Source organism: Neodiprion fabricii, chromosome 2 (assembly GCF_021155785.1).
Source record: "Neodiprion fabricii isolate iyNeoFabr1 chromosome 2, iyNeoFabr1.1, whole genome shotgun sequence".
Classification (NCBI taxonomy): Eukaryota; Metazoa; Arthropoda; class Insecta; order Hymenoptera; family Diprionidae; genus Neodiprion; species Neodiprion fabricii.
In genome coordinates this window covers 26,725,398-26,753,381 of record NC_060240.1, presented here as the reverse complement: position 1 = coordinate 26,753,381, position 27,984 = coordinate 26,725,398, and the positions used below count along the sequence as shown (strand labels likewise).

Sequence of the window (27,984 nt, the reverse complement as noted above, 5' to 3'; positions counted from 1 at the left end):
GGCAGCCGACGTGTATATAAAAGACATGCCCGCGATCTGATTAGCAAACTACCAAACACAAAGCATACAATTTTTCTGTTCCACGTTTGAAAGGAACCGGGTGAAAATATCCTGTAATTACAGTTTAACCAACTGACAAAACGTTCGCGAAAACACCGTGTATTTGTACAAGGATCGTCGATCGGTACAAGATTTAAATGTATACGTGCACACGATCGATCGGTTCCGAGTTTGTTATTGATTGTTAATAATCGCCGATACGTCAACCTTTGAACCCCGTCAATTCGACCATCGTCGAAAGGGGGGAAGATAGACAGAGAGAGAGAAAGAGAGAGAGAGAGAGAAAGAGGAGTCGGCGACTTGTTTGATTGAAGAAAACGAAGATATAAATAGTTTTAAAAAAAGTGATTCACCGATCGTCGATAGAAGAGAGAGAAAAGAGTAAAAAACGATACGTAATATATCGCTTGAAGTGCGGGAATTTCATCTTTTCTACAAACGCGCCGCGTCCTGGCGATAGTTTCGTTTTTTTTTTTTCTTCTTTCAATTCGTTACACGTTTTACAACAACAAACAAGGATATACGTGAATAGAAAAAATCAACAATCATCCACGCGCACTTCGTTTCAACTGTCACAACATAAACCACGTGTTTTTCAAACCCGTTCAAGAAGCCTGAACGCCGAAAGGAAAACGTCTCCAACTAACAGCGAACCAATCGTTGAGAAGAAAAGTGTCACCTGAAAGCTGGTGGAGCAGATTCTAATCGACTAAAGCGGTTTCGACAAGGGTGGAAAAGATGTCGTCCTCCCAAAGGAGACAGATGCTACAACCATGGCCGGTCTGCCTGATGTTCTCAAACTCGAAGGTACGTTACAGCTCCTATTTTACACTTAAGTCGTAGGATCGTTATAACGTAAGGGCTTGAAAAACTAGCTCAACGGTTTTACCTCAGAGGCAGAGTTGCGTTCAATCAAGCGATAAAAAAAAGAAGATGCGAAAGACCGAGAATATAGGTGTTCTATATTCGGTTTGAAAAAAAAAGAAAAAAAAAAAGACAGAGCGACGGATCGATCCTGATGAATCATCATCGTCGTTGAGGTTGCGTAATTGGGTAAAACGCGTCGAAATTCGCGAAATTTCAAACCCTGAAACGTTCTCCGGCGCGCAGAATTTCATATCGCGGTGCTACTTTAATGTTGGATTGCAACGTGAGCGAAACGAGCGGTCGCGTTCCGTTGACTGGAAAGTTCCACTGGCAACCGTCTCCGGCAAACCAACGGCTGTAACGACGAGGTCCAAGCACAAGTACGGATGCAGCAGACGCGAAATTATACGCCAAAAGTCACCCCGATGATAAATTTTTTACCGGTTGAACGATCTTCGATCGATCCATTTCCGAGATTTTTTTTTATTACATCCGTCGTCAATTTCTTCGATCACGCGATGAAATCCTTCTCTTTTCGTTCGACTTTTCCAACTGGAAACAAAAGCATGACGACAGCATCCGAAAGCTCGAATGGCGCAGCGATTGAAACATCCGAAAATCGTGTTTCTGTAACACACTTGGCGATTAATCAACTGGTGAAAATAAAAATAAAAATCGAATCTCTGACTCGTTTCGTGTTCCAGACCCTACTGTCACTCCAAAGAATAATTAATAACTTTGTTCTCGATGTGACGACGTAACCTAACCTAACCTAACCTTATAAACCAGCGTGATAAAAAAAATGGCGGGAATTATGACGTTATGATGGAATTATGAAAGCATACGTTAATTCCGATTCCTTCTTTTTCTCCTGGCGGTGTTCGTGCGTACTTTTTGTTTTTCGTCTCTCTGGAGTTATTCAATATCTAGGATCGGACACGTCATTTATCCGGCTAAACGTAAATGTATCGAGTGTTTTCGGTCCCACCGTTTCAAGTTTCACTCTTACTTCTGAGAAATGTAATCGACAGAATTCAAGCCAGACTTAAATTCGTTGCTCGGCAACGTTGTTTTGAAACAGACTGTACACGCGTCTCGGTATTCTTAAAACGCTTCGACTAATGGCAAACGTACACTGACAATGAGAGAGGGTTTTTGTAATTCGAACAATATTCAAACAGTTTTTTTAACGATACCTGTTTTACCTCAACTTTTCTAGTTACTGTAACAAATGAAATTTTTCTCAGTATAATGACGAAACAGCGGTCCAGGGATGCGACTGCCGGAAATTGCTTGAACTGAATTCGACCAAAACAAAAAGGACTAGTACGAAAGTCAAAATTTTAATTATAAAAAGGTTGAACCGAGTTGTAGCAACGATTTCCCAATTACTAAATATCCGACAAAACCCTTACACGACATATTCCAACCTTCTTCGTTAATTCTGGATCATCAACCGGGTTTCGCAGTTTCGACTACATTCGCGTCGATTTGTTCGTTACAGACAATTCTCTTGTTTAATTCTAAGCAGAAATTTCCTATCGGACTGTACGTCTGAGGATACGTCCTTAACCGTATCGGATTGCGTGCATAGGTAGATGTATACCTACACACAGCATCTCCTGTAACTCTGAGGAGACTGTAATTTTCTCTATTACTCGAGACTCGCAACTTTTCTCCACCGGCGTCGGCATATATCGCCAAAGTCCATCAGCGATGCAAACCCACACACGCAGTAAATATATACACGTACACACATACATATATATATACGCAAACACCTTTCTAACGATTCGATGCGTGCATAAAAACTTGCCTGTCAACCTTATCTCCCGCTACATACATATATATATATATATATATATACACACACATACACATATATTTATGTGCGCATACACTGTTTTACGTATAATATGTTATTACAAATAAACTCGGGTTCGCATATTGATTTCCGTTGACATCACGCGAGATCCTGGCAAGGACGCGCAATGAAACGGGACGTAAAAAAAGAGAAGGAGCAAAAAATCTTTGTAGCGGAATTCGCCGTATGATAAACAAAATATGCTAATTTCCGGAGGATTGAAGAAGAGAGAAAAGACGCGATAAAATTTTATCGACTGTACTTTTACCGAAGAACATAAATATGAGTATGCTATTTAAATTGTCCAACTAAACAACAAAGATTTTTGTCTAGTTTTTTATTTTCAATTTTAATTTATTCCTTTTTTTCTCTCTCTCTCTCTCTCTCTCTCACTCTCTGTTCTTTTGGACAGACCTGCAACAAATCGTCAGACTCCGTTATCCTAAATATTTGTTCATTGTGTCATATTTTTGTTTTGAATTCACGTAAGTACATTATCGTAAACAATCATCGATCATCGGGTTTTGGATGGTGACGGAACTCGGCAAATAAAAACTAAATCTCTTACTTGAATCGTAGTAATTTGCCTGGTCGGCCTACGCAGTTGAAATATCCCACATACATATGCAAGTATATATACACGATATGTTCGTCTGGGTTTAAGGCAGGTTATGGATCGCTGCTATCCGCCATGCGCGAAGGCGTCGGTCTCTCTGTCAGAGACAGCAGATATTGCAACTTCGATTCTACAGGTGATCTCGACGTCTCGGGGACGAGGATACATACATATATGTATATATAAAGTAATCGTTACGCTCAAGTGCAGCAGCAGCATTGCGTCGCAATTTGTCGATAAAACCATGATCCCATATCGTAGGTATTCCATGGATTCCAGGGGTTGTTTCAAGGTCGTCGCAATATCGCCGGTTGTTAGGCTGACCCCGTATAGGGGTGGTGAGGGGGGGGGGGGATAACAATAAACCAATAAACCTTCTCTCCGTTGCTGCAGGTTAAATGTGAGCCGTATTGAGAGGATATCCTTCATGGAAATCGCGTTAGGCACGGTCCATAGTTTCTTATATTTTTATTTTTCTGTCATTTCCTCAATCCTCTCATCTTTTCTCGACTATATGCGTTCTCTTACCGTAACCGAAGGGAATACACATGTACAGTTTACACGAGTAGAAAATTAAAATAAGTATCGTGGGTATATTTTGTTGAAAATTTTATACCAAAGATAAGAAATGAAATTTTTCTCAAAGCAAGAACCGATCTTCGATGTCGCTGTTGCACCGTTAATGCGATACGTGATAATTCGGAATTGCAGTAACGTTTTATGTCGTAACGAACAACTCGATAGCGTTGAGCAACGTGAATATATATTTACACTTTTATATAATGATAAAAATCATAATTACGGTGATAAGATTTACGGTGCACCGGTACGATTCCCGCAAAGTTGTTATCGGAAAATTACTCGGTCACGTGTAACGGAAGAGCGAGCGAGAGAGAGAGAGAGAGAGAGAGAGAAAGAGAGAGAGAGAGAGAAAGAGAGAGAGAGAGAGAAAGAGAGAGAGAGAGATAAAGAAAATAATGAACCAACGATCGAAACAAACAAGACTATACGTACAACGTAAAAGGTGATCGATCTTGATCGTTTTACGCATGTCATGTGCGTATTTTTAGCACCGTAGAGAATTAGTTATACCTGGGATGATAAAACGGGTACCGAGAAATTGTTTGAAAACCGCATTACATATTCGGTAAACTAGCAGAATCGGAAAAGCAGTGCAGCCAATTCGAGACTCGAACGGTAAAACGGGAATTAAAATAATTCTGATAATTTATAATAAAGCAAAGTCAATGTAGGATCATCGGTTGACGAAATTTGTCACTGAATTGCTGATTTTCGGTCAAGTATAATGAATTTTTTTCTTTTGTCAAGTTATTCATAATTGCATCAATTTACAAAAAATATGTTAGAATAAGTTGAAAATCTCCGTAGAAAATCGATGTGTGAACATGTTACACCTACGTATCGGCCAAATGTCTTTGAAACGATGGAAAAATTCTCCGTACAATCGTGATTAGGCAAGAGAGAGAGAGAGAGAGATGTTCAAATTATTTTATAAGAAATAAATAATTTAAGCGATATTCACAACGAGATGAACTTCAAGATGTGATTACTGTCCAGCCTTGGAGTATTATTGTTATTTTTTAACGCAAGCGAAAACTATAATAGATATTGAGTGGAAAATAAAAATCAGTTTTGCACGTGCAAGCAGATTGTGTATTTATTAAGTTTTATCGATTACTTCTTTCTTTTTTTTTTACTTTTTTTTTCTAATACGATCGCTCGACAAACAGATTTGTCGTTACAACAACCAGGAAACGTAGAACCGATGACTATAAATAGACGAGATAGTTACTTGCACCATATTTTCTTGTAATTTCAACAATATTTAAACCGCTGCTACAGCGATACCAGTTTTACTACGATTATCCGTCTATAAAAAATGAAATTTCACCAGTACAGTGTCTACGTATTCTTGTCCCGATATTTTTTAAACACAACATTCTAAATCCATGACCCGTCGACAGTCGATTCTTTCGACAAACATTTATTTGTGTCGATTCAAGATCTGTCGGTCTGAGAAAATATTTGTTTAATTAAAGATGTAGTCAAAATCTTGATTGATCGGGCCAAGCCAACAGACGTTGAATTGGCGCGGATAAATATTCATTTCGCCGCTCGTAACTGCACATTTAATTAATTCAATAAAAGTTTTCTCTCGTCGTTTTTCCGACCAACTTTTCTCTCCGCCTGAAACAATTTAGTCATTCTGGCTGAAGCTTTATTGGAAGAAAAAAGCTCTCGAACGGTTCTCGTCTGACGTCCTCTGTAGTCTTACCGGCGTTGAAACATCTCGTGCGGTTCTATTTTAACTCCAAGTCAAATTCTCAGCCTACTCGCGAGAATTTCTGCTCATTTTTACTCGTACAACTGTCACGTGTTTATATAATAAACAATAATGTATAAATACAATATTTTACGATCGCGACGAAAATTTTTAGGTTTCCTGCACTTCCACCTGCCTTCTCTAAGGCTATTCTAATTCCGTAAGATTGTAGGTGCTTGTTGATACTTATTTTTGATCGGTATCGATTTCAATTCAAAGAACCTTTCTTAGATCATTCAAATTCACAGTCAAATTGATTTACTTTAAAATTTAAATCTGTGAACGGTTTCGATGATACAACAAAATTATGCTTGTTAAGTCAATTTGGAAAGACGATGTGCGCACAGCAGTTTAACCCGATGTTAACACCTACGATTAGCTTGTAGCTATTTGTTTTTGCAATCAGTTGTTTCACACGGTTCATTAATCGTTAGCTGAGGTGCATATTTATCAACGGTTACAATTTTTTTTTTTAATTTTTTTTTCCGGAACTTGTAGATATGATCCATAATTTACGAACGATCGATAAATTCTTAATATATATAAAGAAGTATTTTTGACATACTTCCATTTCGAAATATCTGAAATCTAATAATACGATACGATATCATACAATAATTTTGCTTCGTCGGAAAAAAAAAAAAAAAAAAAAGTGAAAAATGACAGAACACATTCTTAAATATTTCAAATTGAGCATAGGCTGATATAAAAATTGCTTAATTTAATCCCGATCTACATATTTTCTTTTACCTCTATTTTATTGCGTTACGCACAGTCACCTGACATTGCGGATTGACGAAATTAATCGATTATCGACGCTTTCGATGCACCTTCTGTAATACGATATTAAAATAAAGTAACTACGAATGTGTAAATAATATATATATATATATATATGCGAATTACAAAGATTGTTGTTTTCGTGCCGAATGGATAAATAATACCGATCGTTCGAAGAAAAAAAAAAAAAAGAATAAAAGTGGCGCGAAGCGATGAAAATCGATAAAATAAAGCATTATAACGTAACTAATTATAGGAACTTGAACCGAAATATTCATATATTTTTTATAGTAGTACGTATGTTATTTTTTATTTTTTTTTTTTTCCATATATCCTCTTTTAATTTCTTTTTTTACATTTCAATCCTACGAACAGGTAAACTACGTTTACCTCGGTAGATTTTACTAGTATTAATGATACAAACTTGTGAAAACTTTTGAGATTGAATAAATAAAAATAAAGTATGTCAGAATAATATTGTACGGAACATACGGATCGTTGTGCGAATAATATCGGTTTCAATGCAAAGTACCGGACAAAGTTCACGTTTCGCGATCATCTGAAAAAGTATTGAATTATAATATCGTGCAAGAGAGACACGGGTGGTGATAAAAATTATGTATATTAGAAGAATATTATAATAAAGTGCAATTCTTTTAGTTATCTACATAAATCCTTTTCTCTCTTTCTCTCTCTCTCTCTCTCTTTCCTATTCTCCGACTCTTCTAGATTTTTCGCCATTTTTCGCATATATGTATAGTCGACCTTGATTTCGAGGGCAAGGTCGGCATCGAGATCACAAGACTGTCACGCTGAAAATCGCGTAGAAATTGAACACGCATCCAGGGACGTATCTAGAATCTTATGAAATTTAAATTGATCTCGTAAAATTCTTCAACAATAACTATATTCTCAATTCTATTTCAAACGAATGAATGAACTTGTAAACTTTTTCTCTCCGTCTCTCGCTCTCTCTCTCTTTTCAAGTTCAACTTTCACAGAGTTGAAATTATAAACGCATGACCGAATTATATATATACATCATTCACCGTAAAGTTATACAGAATGACAATGCATTTGAAACGTCAAACTTAAATGCATATATGTATATGGAACAACTGTAGAATAATGAGAATGGTGATGATAAGAATAATGATCGGGCGCGAGAAGCAACTATTCTTGACAATGTTGATATATTGTGAACAAACATTATACGCTTATAATAATCTAATATCTACAATAAAATCAGTTATTGTTAATTTATATAATTGGTCAAATTATGCGCCATACTTAAATACAATAAATTATTGTGCGATAAGGAATAATGAATCGAATAGTAAAAAGATAAAATGCATAACGGAAGTACCCGAAATAGACGGTTTCTCATTACAATTTGCATTTATAAGCGGAATCAGACTTGAGGAATGTTGTTTATCACTATATATGTATCATATAGATATATAGGTCAAAAGATTCTTTTCCTTCTATTTGATTTAATATACGCAAGAATTATTTTCGATAGCAAAGAAGTTGAAAAAAAAAAAAAAACATTTGACCTTATGCGCTTAAAAATTTCCTGTTTGAAAAATTTGGAAAAAACAAGAAACACGTGTCGTTGTCATTATCTAGTTATTATCATTTGCTTAGTTAATTACAAAGTAACTGAAAACTGAAGTTACATGCCGTTAAGATGACGAAATTTTGAATAGAGAATGAAAACGAAAGAAAATTACTAAAACGAAAGTAAGAATCGTTTGCTCGATAGACTTGGTAAAAATTTGAAAAACTTGTGATTTTATTTCTATGTAAAATGTGCGAGTGTCGCGTGAAAACGCGTATTCCGCGACAGTACGCAAACGCCTGAAGTACCGCAACCGATGCGGCAGGAATTCGTGGCGGGAAAAGGCGATTAGGGGATTAAATTTGGCATGTCTTATTTTAGCCGATTAGTCGATCTCTTCTCGATTAATTATTACTGTGAGAAAAATCTACACGCGTGAATATGAGTGATCGAAAAACGAATTGAATGCCTAATTTTTATTTCTTTTTCTTCTTTTCCGTCCACCTTATAATAATTGTCGACAAAATATTCTCTCATTCCACCCTTATTCGTATAAGAGTACACGCGAATAATATTTAACTGAGCGTTAAACATATGATGACGTAATTTGTAAACAACATCGAACGTAGAAGCGCCGAGCCGCGATGTCTGGACGGTCCTCTTTTATCGTACATCGTTTCTCAAACAATACCTACTAATGAATTATATAAATAAAAAAATTGATACATATTAACCGTCCAAATGAAAAATCATTGCTGCCGACTTTTTTTTTAGCTTTACAAATATTATTATTTTTATTTTTATTTTTACTTATTTATTTATTTATTTTTGTTCCCAAGAGAAGAAAATTGGGACAGTAAAAATTCATCCGTCGAATAAGTATTTTAAACACACACATATGTATACGTAGATGAATTCTGCGGTGGCGTATAAATTTGGTACACAATCAATGTCGTAGATAAAGAATCCGAAGGCAACGATGAACCAAATTCGAATTGAGAACGATATTTTTTCCCCGTTTTGTCCGTTACATAGAATTAACAATTTATTTGTACACACGCACACAGACACACACGTGGATTTTCACGGTGATGTGTGAGTTGTTTACGCGAGACGATTCGAAGAACGCTTTGTAAAAGAATCCGAAGATTTATAACGTGCACAAATGTCCGAAGACGCACAGACACGCAGAGACATAGAAACACGGAGCGGCATCTCAACTTATCATCATTAGCATTATTGTGAAGAAAACGCGTAAGATCTCAAAGTTCGTCACTTAAGAGCAAAGGGTTATCTTCAGGGAGTAGCGCAAAGACGTATATAGAGTTAAAGAAATCATTAAAAGTAAAATCGTTCCCAAGCCACAGATCGCGGACAGTGAGCGCTCATCGTCCTCGTGACGGGAGACAATTCGATTCCGATTGGTTAATTTTCACAAGTTTTATCCAATAAACTCGACCCACAATTTCACGATAAAACCGAGGGTGTTAATATAAATACAAGAATCGCGTACTCTCATTCATTTCCATTAACGAATCGCTTCCGTGCCTTGGTTTGTAATACCTTGTACGATACTGTCTCCGAACTGCAAATCGAAGGTGTAATAAAATTGTAATATATTACTAAAGGGAGGAAAATAAGGTGTGTTTGTGCGTGCGCGCGTGTGCGTTTGTGTTTGTACAGGGTGGTCACAAATTGTTGCGAAGAAAAATTTCAAGACTTGTCCAGATTTTCCGTAACCCGAAACATAGTTTTCCCCGACAATTTCCCAGTTCCAGCAAGTTACTGAAACTTCAATCGTACGGCGTATCAACTGTATACTCGGTTCAAATTGAATTCGAATTGAAGAAAAATATAACGTGCAAAAAAGTTAATTTAAGTCAATTCGTTTTCTTGACAAAACAAAAAAAAAAAAAATAATAATTCCCACGATAGAAAAGTGATATTTTCAGTTTCTTCCATGACCAAATTAACAATCCCCTGACAATTCCTGGTTTTTCAGGTGTGTGGTCACCCGGTCGTATAAAATTTTTGCACAATTTGGTGATAAAAAAAAAAAAGAAGATATTATATATATATATATATATATATATATACATGTAAATACATCGAACTGCATATTTCGGAGACTTAATCGTGTTCGTTCTGATATATCGTTGCAGGACCGAAGTATCTTGCCGAAGCAGTACACGAAGGTACCGACGATCGCCAGATCGGCGACAAACGATTCCAACATCGTTTACGACTGCGCCTCGAATTCAACCCTCGCAACGAACGCGAGTCCGTTCAACAGTCAGCTAACATTGTCGGTCGACAAGAAGGGGAAAAAGCCGGGGGTTGGTAATTACTACGCCGATAATTTGCTCAGCAATCATAACGGATTGAAAAAGTCCGAGACATACGATCTTCCGACGAAGGGCTGCGGCAAGGACGAAGAGGGCGAGTACAAGCTTCAGCTCGATCCGCTGCTGCAGTACCATCAACACCAGATACAAAGCGACACCGAAAAGATGTTTCACTCCCAGGAGTTTCAGGTCAAAATGACCGCCGGTCCTCCCTTCAAGACCTACTTCCAGGCTGAGGTTCCAGCCAAAGGACACAGGACGCGATACCTTGCCCAGGTGAGTTCAAATTCGTTTATTACGATAGGATTTTTTTAGGACATTTTTAAGACCGCGGAACGCGGAGATATTTGTGAAAAGAGGGTGAAAAATAATGTCCAGGGTGCGTTTCCATACGGTGAAAAGATCGATTTTCACACTGTCGTCATTTGTTATTATTCGTGTTTCAACCAGTCCGGATCGAAAGATTTAACGCTACGCGAATCGATAGGAAAATCATATACTCGTAGGCATGTTTTCTTTTATTTTTTTTTTTTTTTTTATTTACGGTATTCGTTTCTATAATCGGTAAAATATAGTTTTGGACGGAAAATGAAAATAAGTTTTGAAACTGTGAACGGAATATCTACGGGAAGAAAGAAAGAATTGTTGGGACGAGGTTGAAGTCCGAATTTGAAACGTTTCGAATTATTTGGCGGTGAAACTTGAAGTAAAGAAATCTGACTGAAGAAACGACAAAGTTTCGAATGATTGAAAACCCGACGGCTCAAAGTTCCGAAAATTGAAATGTATAAAATATCAGAATGACCAGGATTCCGAACATAAAAATATTGAAAATCCAAAACAAAGAATAATCAAAGTGGTGAAATTTCACTAAACCAAAAATTCACAAGAACTGATAATCTTCGATCATTCGGAATTTCGATGTTTCGTCGAAGTTTGATTTCCTTACTTTAAGTTTCGCCACAAAAAAAATCGGAATTTTGGCTTAAATTGTTGATTTTATCAAGTACGAAGATCAAATACGGCGAAAGAAATTTTTTGTTTAATCAAATAAACTTCGTTTCACTTGAAAACAGGAATTATCGTTCGGACCAATTCTTTGTTAGATTAAATAACACTTCTTTGAATTGATAAAAAAATTTTTTCGCCGTATTCGATCGTTACGAAAAACAAGTCGCTGAATTATAGTGATAATCATTTTCTATAATAAGTATGAAATTTTCAGAATTAAATTTGATTATCATCATGCAGTTAGAACACGTCTTTTCTGACCCAAAAACTATTTTGAATCGAAATTCTTGTCGAATAGACATACATATACTATAATTATAAGTTTTAGAGTCACTGTATTAGTTTATAAAGAACACAAAGTGTTGCACTAATTCTGATCTAACCAGTAATTGAAATATAACATTAGCATCACTACGTAAATAATGAAAGGTGAAATACGGACAAAAGGAAAACCTAATTTTATCGGACGGCGACGATGAACTAAAGACCGTTCAAACGAGTACCAAAGAAAGTAAAAAAAAAAAAAAAAAACTCGACTCAGTTCTTTTTTTCCATCTCACATATAACAAATACACGCATATTGTAAATGCAAATTATTCTGCCGATAGATTATAATGAAAATAATGATGATTCCATCTTTATATTTGTCTTTTTGCGCGTGTAAAGATTTGTATAATTCAAACGTTTAAATTTGTTACCTGTTTAGCGGCTCTTTAATATCACTAAAATCACACAGTATTATTGATCGGCAACGATTTAGTTGCCCAAAGAAATAAAGAGAAAGAGAGAAAGAGAGAAATAGAAGAAAGTTTCAGCTACAATAATATTGTAGGAACAAGAGTAGAAAAAAACGGCAAGATAGGGAAAAGAAAAAAAAAAAAAAAAAGAATAGAAAAATTGAGACGCGTCGTCACGAGTCAGTCAATAATTCAGGGGCTTGGCAATTAGCATTTTTAGTACGCCGCGTCGTCATGGGCGAGGAAATTATTTTGAAAAGACCGTTATTACAAACGCGGTGAGTAATTTTTTTTCTGTATGTTGTAAAAAATGTTGTTCGTTGTTTTTTTTTCCCCTTCTTTTTTTTTTTAACGCAATTCGAACGCAAGCGAGGCTGTACAACCCATTATATCATAGGTAGGCAAATCGTCATTCGAGGTCGTGAGATGTTCGTTTTCTACATCTTTCGTCTCTTCCCTCTCAAATTATTTTTAAACATACATTATATATTTATACCGTACTCGTAACCACGGGTCAGCTTTTTTTGAAGTAAAAATTTCCATTAGACTGAAGAATTTATAACACCATTTTTTCTTTTCAAAAATATTTCAACAAATCAAGATTTTTGGAGGAATTACACACAAATTTAATTATCATCCCTTTTTCATTCTTCCATACGTACTGAAAATTTGCGGATATACTTGAAAATGTTTTGTCTGTGAAACGAAAAATAAAAACAATTTATTCTTTAGATCTTCACACACGCATGACTCAAAAAGTCAGGAAAACGTGTTTGTTTCTTTTTTTTTTTTTGTACTAATTTGCAAAATTTCGAAAAATCATCAAGATGCGAACTAGCAATTTTTCCTCAACATGCATCGGTAACGATTGTAAAATAACATTAATAACTTCATCCTCATATATATATATATATATATATATATATATATATATATATTTCCAGTAAGTATTTTAAATGTAAAAAATGAATTTTTTATTCATGTATCATGTATGAGATACAGTAAATATATGCGTGAGAGTAATAAATACGTAACATATCGTGTGCGCAGAGAAGAAAATAATAATCGGTGAACGGGGTCTTGTCTAATTGAAAGAACAATACGTCCATGTCTCTCTCGTTCCCTTTGTTTTTGCTCTCTCTCTCTCTCTCTCTCTCTCTTCGCATTTTACCTCTTTCAAGCCTGCTGCACGCCTCACGCAAGCCTATGCATAATTATTATTGCCTGCGATATCGTTCTTCTAACCACATTGCGTGTACAGGCTTTGAAACCGGGAGGTTTCATTGTTGTTTAAAACTGTGAAAACAAAGACGAAGGACGGAATCGTATCTAACGAGAATAAATAATATCCAGAAAAACTAGAGCGGAAAAAAAAAAGAAATAAAAAAAATTATCGGTGCAGGACTGAGTAAATATTGATTATTAATACATAATTAGAAGACAAAAGAAAAACAAAGAAAAAAAATACAGTCAGCCCCCTGGATCTATTATCATTTATTTATCAAAAATTTGTTAATTTTATACGTAAACAATATTTGTCTACACCAAAGACTGGAATTCAACGATAATTGATGTCATACAATTTGTTCAATTAATTTGTTATTACCGTTGGAATCGAGAATTGAGAAAAAAATTTAACATCCGAAGAGCTTTAATTTATAATTCAATAGCTTTTGCACGGCTATTGCAGTGGTAAAAATGACGGACAGACCGATTAACCGTTCATAATTTACAGTTGGCAAGTAGTAGCGGGCCGGTATGATCAGACGCGAGTCAAACGATACGCCAGTTAAATCTTTCTCAGTAAAAAGGAAAAAAAAAAAAAGGGTACGAAAAACCATTTCGTTTATTTCAGTTCCATTCGAAAGTTTGAATAAATTTCGGGCAAGCAACGGTCTAATATAATTATTTATCATACGTATACGAATAAGCATAAGATTTAACGAAAAATTAAGATGCAGTAGAGAGAGAAAAAGTTGATTAAAATGCATTTTTAATTCGTTCATACGTTCTATGCCGACACCGCCAGGTTTTGACGTGACAATTTTTTATTTTGTTGAAACTTTTCCACGTAATATAAAAAAAAAATCAATAAACCGACAGTTATTCTATTTTATATTGAACTCACGCAACTTTTTTTGAGTTATTAATATTCAAACATTTTTATATCCACCTTTATGTAATTTTTTAATTTTTTTTTTTTATCCTTACTTTTTGTTACAATCATTTTGGGATCGTTTTTTTTTAGTTTCTCCTCTCATCACTTGGAGAAAACTTTGTACTCACTGAAATCTGGGTCAATCGTTTGAAGAGTTTTAAAAACTATTAAACAAAAATATATATGTATAAATAACTCAAAAGCAGTTGCACGATACAATGAAGAACAAAAAAAAAAAAATGGAGCTTTCAGAGGGTTTAAAGGTTTAAAAAAAAAACCAGATTAAAAATGGTGTAAATATTCTGGCACGAATAATTGAAGACCCGGAGGACATGGAACTCGTGCCATCTAAAATCGGCCTCGATGCATGCTTGAATAAGGCTCGTGCACGATCAAGGACTTCGTGAAACTCGCCATGGCTAAAGCCAAACTTGACCTGTTGCATTGTGAAACTGACTCATCGCGAATTTAGGGCAGCCATTGACTAACAGCTTAAGTTAGAAGGGGGCTCACCTTACTTCCCGTAAGGTCAGCGAGATATTTGGCATTACGCGATAATCGGCATAACGATGAGGAACGAGATGCCGAGATTAACGGAGGCAAAAGTACGAGGATCCAGGCTGAAAAGCAGCAAAATAATACGAGGCTGAAGTTGGTAACGTTAGCGAACATCGAAACGTTAAAAAAAAAAAAAAAAAAAAATTACTATTTTGCACCTTTAGAATAGAACTCAAGAAGTTGAATTGACAAAATGTTTGTCAATTTGTTTGTACTTTATCAACAGTTTCGTAAATTTCAGGTAATCCTCCAAAGATGAAAATTAATAATTTTTTTTAAACATGCATCGTTGCAATAACGTTACAAACTTTGGCCTGATAAAATTTTTACGCCGGAATCGACGTTGAGAGAAGACTTAGGACAGACCAAGTCGTTGAATCATAAAAGAAAAACTTGCACTTACCAATTTCGGATGGAGAAATTTTCAAGCGAACATCTGAGAGTGCAAAAACTTGTACATTTCCGTAATTCCCATAAACGAATAATTATGCAATTCGATTGCTGCATAACGCATTGCGTGAAAATATTCCTCGAACGGTGTAAAATCGTATCAATATAATTAAATCTTTGGTAATTGTTTAGAAGAAATAAAAGGAAGATTAAAAATTCGGTGAATGAAAATGGGGAAAAATGATCCAGAGTTAGCGAATTGCCGGTCACTGAGAAAAATTTTCACTGACTTGTACAGTTACAATCACAAATAAACATTACAATAGAAAATGAAATCGCGAAACAGAGACGGCGCCTCCGAATTGTACATATCGCATAATTTGGCAAGTCGCGAATCTCGGACGAAGTTTGTTTGTTCAGTCGTGAACAGCATCTGCATGAATTGATCGTATAAGCTATATTGATTCTCTATCCGCGTCATCGTAGATTTCTATGTGCGCCTGTAAATGTAAGAGAGCGAAGCAGCAGCTCACGTGTCACGTACGTCATACGAACGATGGAATATTTGTAAGTAAACATACCGGAACGTGTTCGCTGTTAAAAATTATTGTCAATTTACTACGCATTTACTGTGTAAAAGAATTGTCAACCGACGAAATCAGGTTGCAAATTTACGTATTCGGTGTAGCGACGTAAATTATGATGGATTTGCCTTAAATTTATAAGAAAAACACAAACAAGTAATTCCAATTCACTGTATTATCTATAGATAAATTTATTGTACTCGTAAAGCGAATGTAATAAATAAACTAAGAGTAATCGATTCACCGATTAATCGAGTCCATAAAAATAATCGAACACGAATCGATTGAATTGGCGAAAGTTAATCGATTAATCGATTATTTCTTATCTTTTTGAAACAGTGAACTTGAAACCAAAATTTTGTAAATTTCGGCATGTAGTCTTAATAGCGAAAAACTTTTTTGATAATTTATAGTTTCGTTGAAAATATTTTTCAATTTGAGGTAAAAATATTGATTTGTCTTTCTCTTGTTAAATCAAATAATTACTTGGTAAGTAATAAAACGACAATAATTCATACTTTGATCGCTTAAATTGATATTTTATCGGGTCGTTCATGGGAGTAAAAAAGCAAAAACCGATTGTGAGGAAAAATAATCGATTTAATCAAAAGTCCATTATTTTTCGCCACTCTTAATACGAACGATGGAAATATTTGTAAGTAAATACATAGGAACGTGTGTATGATTGTAATGCGTGAGAGGCTCGACCCGCACGTTTTTGGGGGCCACGTATTACTTGAACTAAACGGTGCCAGTCGCCGAATGATTGCTTGCTCATACGACTCACGCATGCAACACGTACGGGAAAAAAAGCCTGCAAGGCAAAGCGAACCAATGCCGAAAGGTGTAATCCAACTTTTTGAGTAGTTGTCAATTTTAATACGGCCCGAGGCGGTCAGAGCGCTGGAAATAGAAGCCTGCAGCTATTAGCTTAGAAGCGGAGAGGCGAGGGAAAAAAACATTTTTTTTACTTCACCAAAGAAACGAAAAATGAGATAAACACTACCTTGTAAACCTTGCACTTACACCGTGCAAAAACAGAACAAACAACCCGTTTTTGCTCACCGTTCAAAATGTATGTGAAAGATTTAAAAAAAAAAAACCACAGTTTTATTTTTTGCAAAATATTCAAACCGTATACGTAATAACGTCGCCTCTCAGTTTCGTACGTGACTTTATTTGCAATATTAACCATACGTGTCGAGTACCTCATGAGTAAAACGTAAAAAGTAATATTAGAAAAGTAAAGTAAATACGATAATTCATTTCATTTGATTTATTGCTCGATTGGCTAAACACTCGTTTTACCATACACGGTAAATAAAATAAAACCGAAAAAATTTTATAATCAGTACAACAAAAAACGAACGCAACGATTTGCAGAATACCAAAAAAAAAAAAAAAAATTTTCAACTACAAACCGACGATGGGGATTCTCAAATTTTCACCATATTTTTTGAAAAACATTTCTCGTTGTTTTTTTTTTTGTATTCATTTTTACTCTATATTCATATTTCTCGTTATTTTCACCGGTTTTAAGGGCACGCGGATTTTTTTTTCTCCATATATCGACATGTATATATATATATATATATATATATATATATATATATATATATATATATATATATATAATATGTATAACAGTTTTGCATCATAAGCGATACTGATAAAAAAAAAAAAAAATAATCAATTATGCCCGAAGCACTGTTATAAGGTGCATGTACATATGCAAATTATTGTCCGCGATTGGTTCCTAGTTTTTTTTTTTTTATTTTTTTTTCGGTCCCGCGGGTTTTTTCTACGTTTCTTCCCCACCCGCGCGAAAGGAAGCGATATTTCGCCCCTCCCGATTTCTTATAGGTATACCTGAGCTGCTTCGAGTACTTTTTTTTTTTTTTTATTATTACCTCTCTTGTTTTTTGTTTTAATCGATGGCCGATAGATATATACGAAAGACGACAGCGTTGTTTCACTAGTTGGTCGAGCTTATTGGTTCGAGTTATCGAACTTTTGATTTATCGAATTTATAGAGTGACTTCAACTGCAGGACTTGACAATTTGCGATATAATAATTATATAAAACAATGTCTTTGTTCTCATGAATAATAAATAATAACATTTTGAGAAAATTACAAATTTGCAAAAAAAAAACACACAACAAAAATCGAATATTCCATCATGACGTTTTATCGTGAGAAGAATTGCAGTGTTGATAATAAATCCAAAGTATTGTACGCAGGGAAAAGTTATAACGGTGAAAAAAATATATATCATACAATAATTTCATATCATTTTAAATATACTCGTATACGATATCATGTAACATGCATCGAATTTTTTATCGTGTAAATTGAAAAAAAAAAAATACGGGTGTAATTGTATTGGAAAAAACTGTGTTTTTGATTTTGTTTTTCGTTAAAATCCAATGTTTTTTCCCATATACGTGTATACGTGTGTATGTATATTGCAATATGCGTGGATTATACGTGTTTTTCTTCTCAAGTTTGTGCATAATAATAACAATAAGACGTGAATAAAATATATAGAATTTATATCATATAAGTTCAATGAAAATTTTGCCAGAATAACTGATAATATTATTGCCGATTGACAAGACATCGAGTTTTGTATTTTCAAGTGCAGTTCTTACGTCTTACGTACTTTCACCTATACGTTCGGTGTTTGAATTTACATTAAATACGAGTTCGACGAATTTAAAATATTAGTACAAGGCTGGTGTAACGGTGTCAATTATTTGTTATAATAATTACTTGGAATGGAAATAACTGTAGAAACAATCACGACAACAGCTGGGGTTCGGGAAATTGTCAAATCGCGTCAAATTTTTTCCGTAATTAGTGTGATAAATGGATCGCAAGACGATTCAAAAAATTGTACCAATCAACGGCAATGACACTGCTGTTATTTATGAATTTTATATTTATTTATTTTTTTGCTATTCAAAATAAATAGTTACATTTTTGAAAATTTATCGTACCGTAAACAGCGTGTAATATTTTTCACCGAAGTTAAAAGTGCAGATGGCGTCCCAATCGCAATGTCTCAAGAAAAGAAAGGAACACGTTCTTGAAATTTATTTTATTAACATATATTATTACCATTTAAAATGCCCATTGGCAAACATATCGCAATATTTTCAGAATCACATGCGAACCTCGACATTTTTTGCACACGGTAACGAGGCAGAAAACGATCTTTAAATTAATTCTCAAACTTCGGTACACCTCAAAGTACACACATACGTATGTAAAATTTTTTCTGGATCGCGGTCACTTTGAAGAAAATATTGGCCGTTACTTGGAAAGAAATAGGAAAAAAAAATTTAGAAAATTACATATTTCATCCCCAAGATCGTGATACGGTTGCATAATATGTTGCACGTACATTTAACATGTACATTATACAGATATACACACATACGTATAAACAGCTGGCAGTTTACCTTGAATCGCGATTGTTCTTGTGAAATGAAATTTCCGTTTTCATTAATGCTTTTGTTTTTTTATTCTTCGTCATATTCTTATTTTTATTTTTATTTTTTTTCCCTTCTTCCTTCAACGACAATTCCTAATCACGCACGTTATATAGGTGTACTAAATTACACGCATCACATGACTAGGCGATAATAAAGGATAGAAGAAAATATATTAAGTATATGAGGATAAATGGGAAAAATAAAAAAAAAATGGCCCTAATCATGTAGGTTTTTCGTCACGTTTATTTGACTTTCTTTATTACCCCATTATATACTTCGTTTAATTATCACCATTGGTATGATAATTCACTATTTTCTCTCTCTCTTTCTTTCTCATTTTCTTTCAACGAACGCATCTTATTACTATCCAAAAACCGGTTACGACTGTAATACAGAAGCAAAGGAAGAAGTGTTGAGAAAAAAAAAAAAAAAGAAAAAGAAAACTTGATAAAACGAGCCCCCCATTTGCGCACACATGTAGTCTCTCCCTGTGACGAGACCTGCTTATTGTGTACACATTTCGCAGGTGGGTCAATTAATATATCCTCAAATTAGCCTATTGTAAATTTATAGACATGCGTGAATATACGTTTGCGTGTGTACGATTTTGTCTGCAAATGGCAGTGAACGCATGCATAAAAGATACGCCTGCATATGCATAAGCGAGTGTGTGAAATACACTTGAATAAGGTCTGCAGTAAGCGTGAATAAAAATGTGCTGGTGTTTGAATGGAGCGAGCAGCGAGACGCGCATCTGCTAATTGTCGCAAATGGAAGAAAAATAAATAAAATAACAAAAAAAAAAAGAAGAGAGAAAACACAGAAAAAAGTTTTTAAAACGACGAATAATATCATCAACTTATGGCAGTTATGTGATCTACGTATTTTACATGGCCTGTTCCAACAATTCTCATTCAGCAGTTCGATGGAAAATATTTGAATCGCATGATTCTAAACTCAAGTATTATACTACGATACGAACTACAGGCGACGATTTCTACGATCTGCAACTTTATCGATAATCAGAAAAAAAAAGAGAGAGAGAGAGAAAACCATTTTCTAGATAACGCATAGTGGTAATTTAAACTTTGTTTAATTATTTTTTCGAACCAGATATGCGACTTACAGGGAAAAGAATTCAACAATTGGATCGTTTAACGTGAATAAAAAATTCAAGTACAACTTTACCAAAACAATATATCGAATTTTTCTTCGGGGAAGTTTTCACCCTTAAAGAATTTCCGCTCGTCAATGAAAGAAAAGAATACAAGAAAATTTTCTTTTTCCCTTTAAAAAGAAATAAATAGTATTGACAGATTATTTCGATTTTTCGCGTGTATTCTTTTTTTTTAGGGATTATCCAGTAGTAAAAATATCTATGTACCGTTGTTTTTTCTTTTGAATTTTGTAAATTCATAAAATTTGTACCCTATAAGAAACTTTTCCATCGCCAGGGATAATTTTTCACGTTTAATCGGCTGAGTAAAAGTTCCAGAGCGGAAAAAAATGAATGAAAAGAAAAATTAGTTGAATTTATTTAATGGTCATCCCTCTTTTGAATTCGACTCTACAGAAATTTAGTCTTACCGAAAAATGGAGAAAGAAAAAAAAAATTAATTCACTCTCTGTGCCGAATCCTGCAAGCTATACGATTTCTTTGTTAGACCAAAGGTGAATTTTTTTTTTTTTTACCAAAAAATCCCCACCTCGCACCTCTTCAACTTTCCAAAACTTATCAAACCATTGTAAACGAAATATACACTGACTTTGAAAAGGCAACTCCTTGAAGGTAATCTTATAATTGTCCAATAATGATTTAATTTTTTTTTTCACCCGACGTATCGTTACGTCAACGTTACTCTAGCTTCAGCCTCGTCACTCTATACGTAAAATCCATTGCGTATCTGCGTACATAGATGCATATTCATAAACACATAGGTAAAACTTACACGAAAGTATACCTATTTACTAATTATATACCGTTTTGCACACTCGTTTCGTATTATTATAATATATAACTGAGAGCTCAAGCGCAGGCGCTTTTCGCCAAACACACACATGCAAAGGAATATTCAATGGGTATGCAACGTTGTGTAGGTAAAGGGTGGCCAAGGGGTGGGGGGGAACACTTGCGGCCCCCATCGAGAATCCTATATAAGAGTACCGAGACCGGCTCGACACCGTGTCAATGTGTTTTTTATCATTCAACGGGGCCGAAGTCCTTTTTTCTGCACGTGAATATATTTGTCGGTATTTTTCGTCCGCACGGTAGATGAAGGAGACGAAATAGAAGTGCGCCGATAATTATACGAACCAGTTTTGATTTTTGTTTTTTCCTTTCGAATTCGGTGGTGGACGTCCTTAATGACGGTTGAAAATTTTCAATTTACTTTCGATATATTTTCCGACTCCGTTACTGCGATATTTTCAAATTATTTAACCATCGGTTGATACTCCTTTCATTACGGATATTCAGTTTCTTTCAACTACCCTTCGGAAAATAAATTCCTTTCCTGCGAACGGTTTAAATAAAAACGTACACGCGGCGATAAACGATCTTCGATTTTCACTATGAAGCTTCTAATACGAGCGGATACTCACATTAACATTGAAGTTCCAGGAAACGCACCCAAGGCAATATGGACAATATCACAGGTAAAATCGTAACACGAATCGAACAATTTAACAATTTAACGATTAAACTAAAACAATGTGAAAAGAAAAACAGTGACGAGATATAGAACGAGGTGGTGTTTTTTATTTTATTTATTTTATTTTTTTAATTTTTTCCCGATCGATATCTTACTTTCATTCGCAACAATTTACCGACTTATCGATTTGTACTCATGTTTTGCCTTTATCGCAAATTTTCAGGTCATCGCAGCTCTTTCGGTATCCCTCGGTTCGATGGTCGTCGGTTTCTCAAGTTCGTACACATCACCGGCTTTGGAATCAATGAAGAACGACACTACGCTAGGAGTGACAGAGGGAGTGGTAATAATCTTAATTATTCTTAACAAGATCGAAAAGGAAAAAGAAAATCCCGCGTACCCAAATTCATTTCTCACACGCAAATATACCGCAAGCGACGCGTGATCAAAAATAAAAATATTCCATCCTTGAATAATTTTTTTCGATCGTCTAATAAATTGAAATAATCCGTGATCGTTTGATTTGGACCGTGGTGATTGTGTCGAATCGAGACATATATTTCTGTTTATAATTCCTCAAAGATAAGAAAAAGTGTCGAAAATGAGGGATGAAATTTCACGGTCAATTTTACACACGTAACTTTACTGCAACCATGTCAGCAATACCATGTGCGAAGAACGCGTGATATATATTTCATATTGCCTCTTGTTGTAATAATGAATTATTATTGATATTATATGACCTATATATATATATATATATATATATATATATATATATATATATATATATATATATATAATCGCAACGTATCATCGTGAGATATTGTACATACCTACCAACATTGAATTGATTAGATGATATTGAAACGGCGGGGCTCGTCGGAAGTCTTAAATTAAAGAATAATAAGAGAAACACGATCGATTGTTAAAAATTTAACCCTGATTCTTGTACGTCATCGGCGCGTGTCAAAGGGGCTCGATTTGTCACGTATCTACGTAACTTACTTGGCGCGCCGTTTCATTGGCCAATAATATAATTACTCGACAATTGATACTGTGGTATAAACGAACGATCAGCGTGAATTCTTCGTCATAATATGATATACACATATACACATATTAATCACATAGATATCTGCTCGTAAATTTCTGACACGTGGTAGATTTTTGTGGAAATAACTTTTGGTAATCGGTTTTAGGGTTCTGATGTAAGGTTGAAAATTTTTAAATTGATTTTCATTTCTTATAATTTTAACTTGTGAGAAATCGACTTGACCTTGAGTGATTAAAAAAATTTCTTTCGTTTATACCCTCGGAACGGAGATGAACTTGTACATGTACGTATAAGTATATAACATTACTGGTCGGTCATTAAATCGAAATAGATTGCGGGGGAGGAATTTTTATCGTTGGGAAAAATCTTGTCGCTCGATCAGTCGCCATACGGTTATAGACGCCTCGAGTTGCTTGCGTAGTTTGTGCGACAATTATAACGAAAGAAGAAATTGATTCGTTTGGATACATTCTTGAGGTTTCACCGCGGCCGAGTTTTCTACATAGATTTACACGTGCCGGAATACCTATCAATATGACGGCACCGAGAATCTCAGGCCTCGAAAAAGATCTATTCTTGAACCGCAAATACGTATGACATGCGAAGTAAAATCTTTCACGCTAAATACTTCCACATAATGTAAACGAAATCGGCGTATCCAATTTTTTCGTTCAATTTTTTCGCCAAACCAAAACATCTCGTTTGTCATTTCAGGGTTCCTGGATCGGTAGTGTTATGCCTCTGAGTGCGCTTTTCGGTGGAATGGCGGGCGGACCGATGATCGAATACTTGGGCAGAAGAAACACGATTCTTACAACCGGATTGCCGTTTATCGGATGTAAGAGAATATTAAAAATAAACATTTATTTCATACCCAAAAATTGATCAAAGCCCGACGTAATATTTACACAATTAACATTTTTTCCCCCAAACAGCTTATCTGCTGATCGCCCTTGCGATAAACGTTGAGATGATACTCTGCGGTCGTGTTTTGGGAGGATTTTGCGTTGGTATAGCTTCGCTCGCGCTTCCCGTTTATCTCGGTGAAACAATCCAACCGGAAGTACGAGGTAGCCTTGGACTGATGCCGACGGCTTTGGGAAATATCGGTAAGTGTTGATTTCCGTCTGAACGCGTTTAGTTTGCGCCCAAGTCTGATCCAACTCTAAACCAATTCTGACCCAACTCCGACCCAACTCTGTCCCAACCCTGACCCAACTCTGATCCAACTTTGACCCAATACTGATTCGACTCTTCTTCCGCAGGAATCCTGTTGTGCTACGTCAGCGGTATGTATTTAGACTGGTCGGACCTGGCGATACTGGGCGCGCTACTTCCGGTTCCGTTCATCGTTCTGATGTTCGTCATACCGGAAACACCACGTTGGCACATCGCTAGGGGAAACAAGGAAAACGCACGTAAGTCGCTGCAATGGCTTAGAGGAAAAAAGACGGATGTTTCCGAGGAGTTGAGCGCCATTGAGAAGGCCCACGCCGAGAGTGAGAGGAACGCCTCGAGGGGTGCATTCAGAGAGTTGTTCAAGAAGTCCTACACCAAGCCACTGCTCATTTCCCTCGGACTTATGGCCTTCCAACAGTTGTCCGGTATCAATGCCGTCATTTTCTACACCGTAACGATATTCAAGGTGAGCGATCCTAATCGTCGATCGACTGATTTAAGTTCGTCCTTGTTATTTCGAAAACTCTGATCAAATTCTCCCCCAGAGGATTGACTGATTGATCCTCAGTGCTTCCTAAAAGTGACCATATCGAATTATCAATTAAACGCAAGAGTTTCATTGATATTTTGCCATTCGGTGTCGTGAATTTTACTGCAGTATTGGAACGTTGTAACATTGCGAGAGATTGTTTGTTCTGATGAAATACGTACGCGGATATTTTTATCTGAGGATATGAAGAATTTCGACCGAAGATTACCGATTTTGATCATGTCTAAAGGTTTGTCAAGATTTCAATCGAGTCACGGATTTCCAAAAACTTATAACCAGCACTACTACGATTCCGCTGAGGATGATTCAAAGCTTTCATTGCAGGACTTTGACCAGTCTCAACATTCAGATTTTCACCGTAGAAATTACTTTTAACGCTGAATAATTGAAAAATTCGTTAATTTTCCCTAATTTCCTAGTTACCCGTAGACCCACGCAATCGAACTAGTCATCCAAAAATTTGTTCAAACTTCACAAAGTAGTATAATACATAAAACTGTACAATCTCTTCTCAGAAATTTTCTCGCATACGATGTATACGGTAAAAAAATTGTCAAAATTTCATCTTACAAAGAGGCAGTACATTATACGTACAATCAAAAAAATACCAATACCAAGAATTACCATTTTCCAAAGTATCCTATAAATTTTATAAATAACCGCAACCAGATAATACAGTGTCAAATAAAATCTTGTATAACATAATTTTTCAGGATGCCGGAAGTACGATCGACGAGAACGTTTGCACGATAATCGTAGGAGTTGTGAATTTCCTGTCAACGTTCATGGCTACCGTGCTTATCGACCGACTGGGTAGAAAAATCTTGCTGTACATAAGCAGCATATCGATGATAGTGACTCTGTTCACCCTCGGGGTGTTCTTCTACGTTAAACACCTGAAAATCGACGTGACGGCTGTCGGCTGGCTACCGTTGACGAGTTTCGTGATATACGTGATCGGATTCTCCCTCGGATTCGGTCCGATCCCGTGGCTAATGATGGGTGAAATATTGCCGGCAAAAATTCGCGGATCGGCCGCAAGTGTCGTTACGGCGTTCAACTGGACCTGCACATTTATAGTGACGAAAACGTTCAACGACATAATAGCCCTGATCGGTGCGTACGGCACCTTCTGGTTATTCGGATTGATAACGCTTATGGGTCTGATATTCGTATTCGTATTCGTTCCGGAAACGCGTGGAAGATCGTTGGAGGAAATTGAAATGAGGCTTACCGGACCGGTGAGAAGAATGAGCGCGGTTGCGAACATAAAACCGTTGCCGACCGCTTGCTAACGAAATTCATTCGCGATCGGCTGATTTAACCCGCAACCCATTTTACTTCAAATACATTTTATCTTTTATACAAATTCATTTTCTCATCAATGCACGGATATATTCGACAACATATATTTTAATAAGTCCAAAGAATTTACATAGTTTATTATTCCATACAACGGCACTTCAATTTATTCATTTAAACATCGTTGCACGGACGTTATAGATACCCGTTAATTACGCAATATCATTTATACGCGAAGAATGGAAGAAAACGAAGATGAAAGATCAAACGCCGACATAGATAAAGGGAGAGACGCGTTATTTTGCGATGCCTTTTTCCGAGGTAAACGAAAAGACAAGAATTAACGAAAGAAAAAACAAAACAAATGGTTCCTCAAATTTACGAAGCGTGCTATGTATAATATTTTTACCCGTGTATAATATTTAGTTTATACGCGGTATATTGTATAGGTATATAATAATAATAATAATAATAATAATAATAATAATATAGTGTGCATGTGTACGTACATTGTAGTTATGTGCGTATAAGAATTAGTGTACAAATATACTATATGTATATATGTACAATAGTTGCAACAGTGTGAATATACTTTGTGCGTGTACTTTTTTTTTTTTTCTTATTTCGTTCTATATTATACGCTCGATGTTACTGATATAAATTCATATTGATCGTAAAGAATAGAAGAAGAAACAAAATGGAAATAACGGAAAGTGCACAAAGAATGTTGTGAAAAAATTACAACGTATTTCTTTTGGTTGAAATTATTTTCATCTTCGAATCAATATCACGGTGTTATAAAGATATAAAGAACTAATGAAAGTACAAACGCCGATAAAAATGCGTATGTATGTGTATGTATATGCGACACACGTTCGCAGGACATAAAAGAAAGGGAAAAGACCGGGACATGAGAAAAGTAAAGTAATGAAGTTAGGAAAAACAAAAAATAAAAAAAAAAAAAAAAAGAAAAGGAAACTTGACACAGAATCATTTTACAGCAATATTTTAAACGAAATATAACGCGTTATGCGTATGTACACACACTTATATTCAATATGTAACGTGTATTCGTGAATATAGGTATATAGCGTCGGTGTTGACTAGATTCATAATTTTTCTCATGGATAATTATCGTCGTCGTTTTATGATGATCTCAAAAAAATTTCTAAAAAAAAAAAAAAAACAGACATTCCTATATACTACATTCCTATATACTTGCACAGTCTCTACCTCAGAATGCAAAGGATTAAAAAAAAGCTATATATGTATATAAATATGTATGTAAATAATCGTCGATTATGATGATGATGATGATAATAATGATAAAAACAAAATAACAATATTCCATGGAAATACGACGTAACGGTGCCTAAATCCTAATGATACGTAGTTAGTTGTAAAGATAAATAAATATATACATATATATATATATATATATATATATATATATATATAAAATATATTGTATATATTATAGGTCCAGAAATAAGATATTCGTGTTTAATTTATAAAAGCAGAAATTTATATTTCTATAATGTAATGTATTCTTCTGTAGATAATATTTTTTAATTGACTTTGTGTTTTCAAAATTCAATCTATTATTATTATTGCTATTATTTAGTAAACTTCGATAAGATGCAAGGGAAAATTTCAAAGCGAAGAATTGATTAAAAGGAGAATTATTATGTTTAGATTTTGTATATAATATTATGGAAAAAGGAAAATAAGACATTTTTTTGTCCATATTATCGTTCTCAATGTTTATCTAAACAATATAAACAATATACGATGAAATTTTCTTCAGTATAGAAAAGTGACGAATATTGTATGTTACCTGTAGGTTAATATTATAATTTATAATATCAAAT

The 27,984-nt window shown here is 35.1% G+C and overlaps 2 protein-coding genes and 1 long non-coding RNA gene across 5 annotated transcripts in view; 1 reads left to right on the top strand and 2 right to left on the bottom strand.

Annotated features, from left to right (window-relative positions):
• LOC124176782 (RING-box protein 2) overlaps positions 1-27,984 on the bottom strand; it is a 50,171-nt gene that overhangs the window by 19,372 nt on the left and 2,815 nt on the right. The gene's annotated exons all lie outside the window — the stretch shown is intronic.
• On the top strand, positions 48-27,437 carry LOC124176779 (facilitated trehalose transporter Tret1-like). Of its 3 annotated transcripts, none has more exons than XM_046558456.1 (7): positions 48-867; positions 10,255-10,713; positions 22,249-22,368; positions 23,797-23,920; positions 24,018-24,191; positions 24,348-24,727; positions 25,525-27,437. In XM_046558456.1, the coding sequence occupies exons 1-7, from the start codon at positions 799-801 to the stop codon at positions 26,104-26,106; spliced, it is 1,908 nt and encodes a 635-aa protein (XP_046414412.1). In that variant the 5' UTR covers positions 48-798; the 3' UTR covers positions 26,107-27,437. The 3 variants fall into 3 exon arrangements, with proteins under 3 accessions (XP_046414412.1, XP_046414413.1, XP_046414414.1); XM_046558457.1 differs by lacking the exons at positions 48-867; positions 10,255-10,713 and adding exons at positions 17,855-18,132; positions 21,989-22,029; XM_046558458.1 differs by lacking the exons at positions 48-867; positions 10,255-10,713 and adding an exon at positions 21,108-22,029.
• On the bottom strand, positions 3,163-3,618 carry LOC124176783. The gene is made up of 2 exons (XR_006869462.1): positions 3,360-3,618; positions 3,163-3,205 (listed from the first exon to the last, which is right to left on the bottom strand). It is a non-coding gene; the product is annotated as an uncharacterized LOC124176783 (long non-coding RNA).

Bases quoted from the DNA above. Each gene is read 5' to 3' on its own strand.
- LOC124176779 (XM_046558456.1), top strand. From the start codon at position 799: ATGTCGTCCTCCCAAAGGAGACAGATGCTACAACCATGGCCGGTCTGC. The intron at 23,921-24,017 runs GTAAGAGAATAT...TCCCCCAAACAG, and splicing joins CGGATTGCCGTTTATCGGAT to CTTATCTGCTGATCGCCCTT. The intron at 24,192-24,347 runs GTAAGTGTTGAT...CTTCTTCCGCAG, and splicing joins GACGGCTTTGGGAAATATCG to GAATCCTGTTGTGCTACGTC.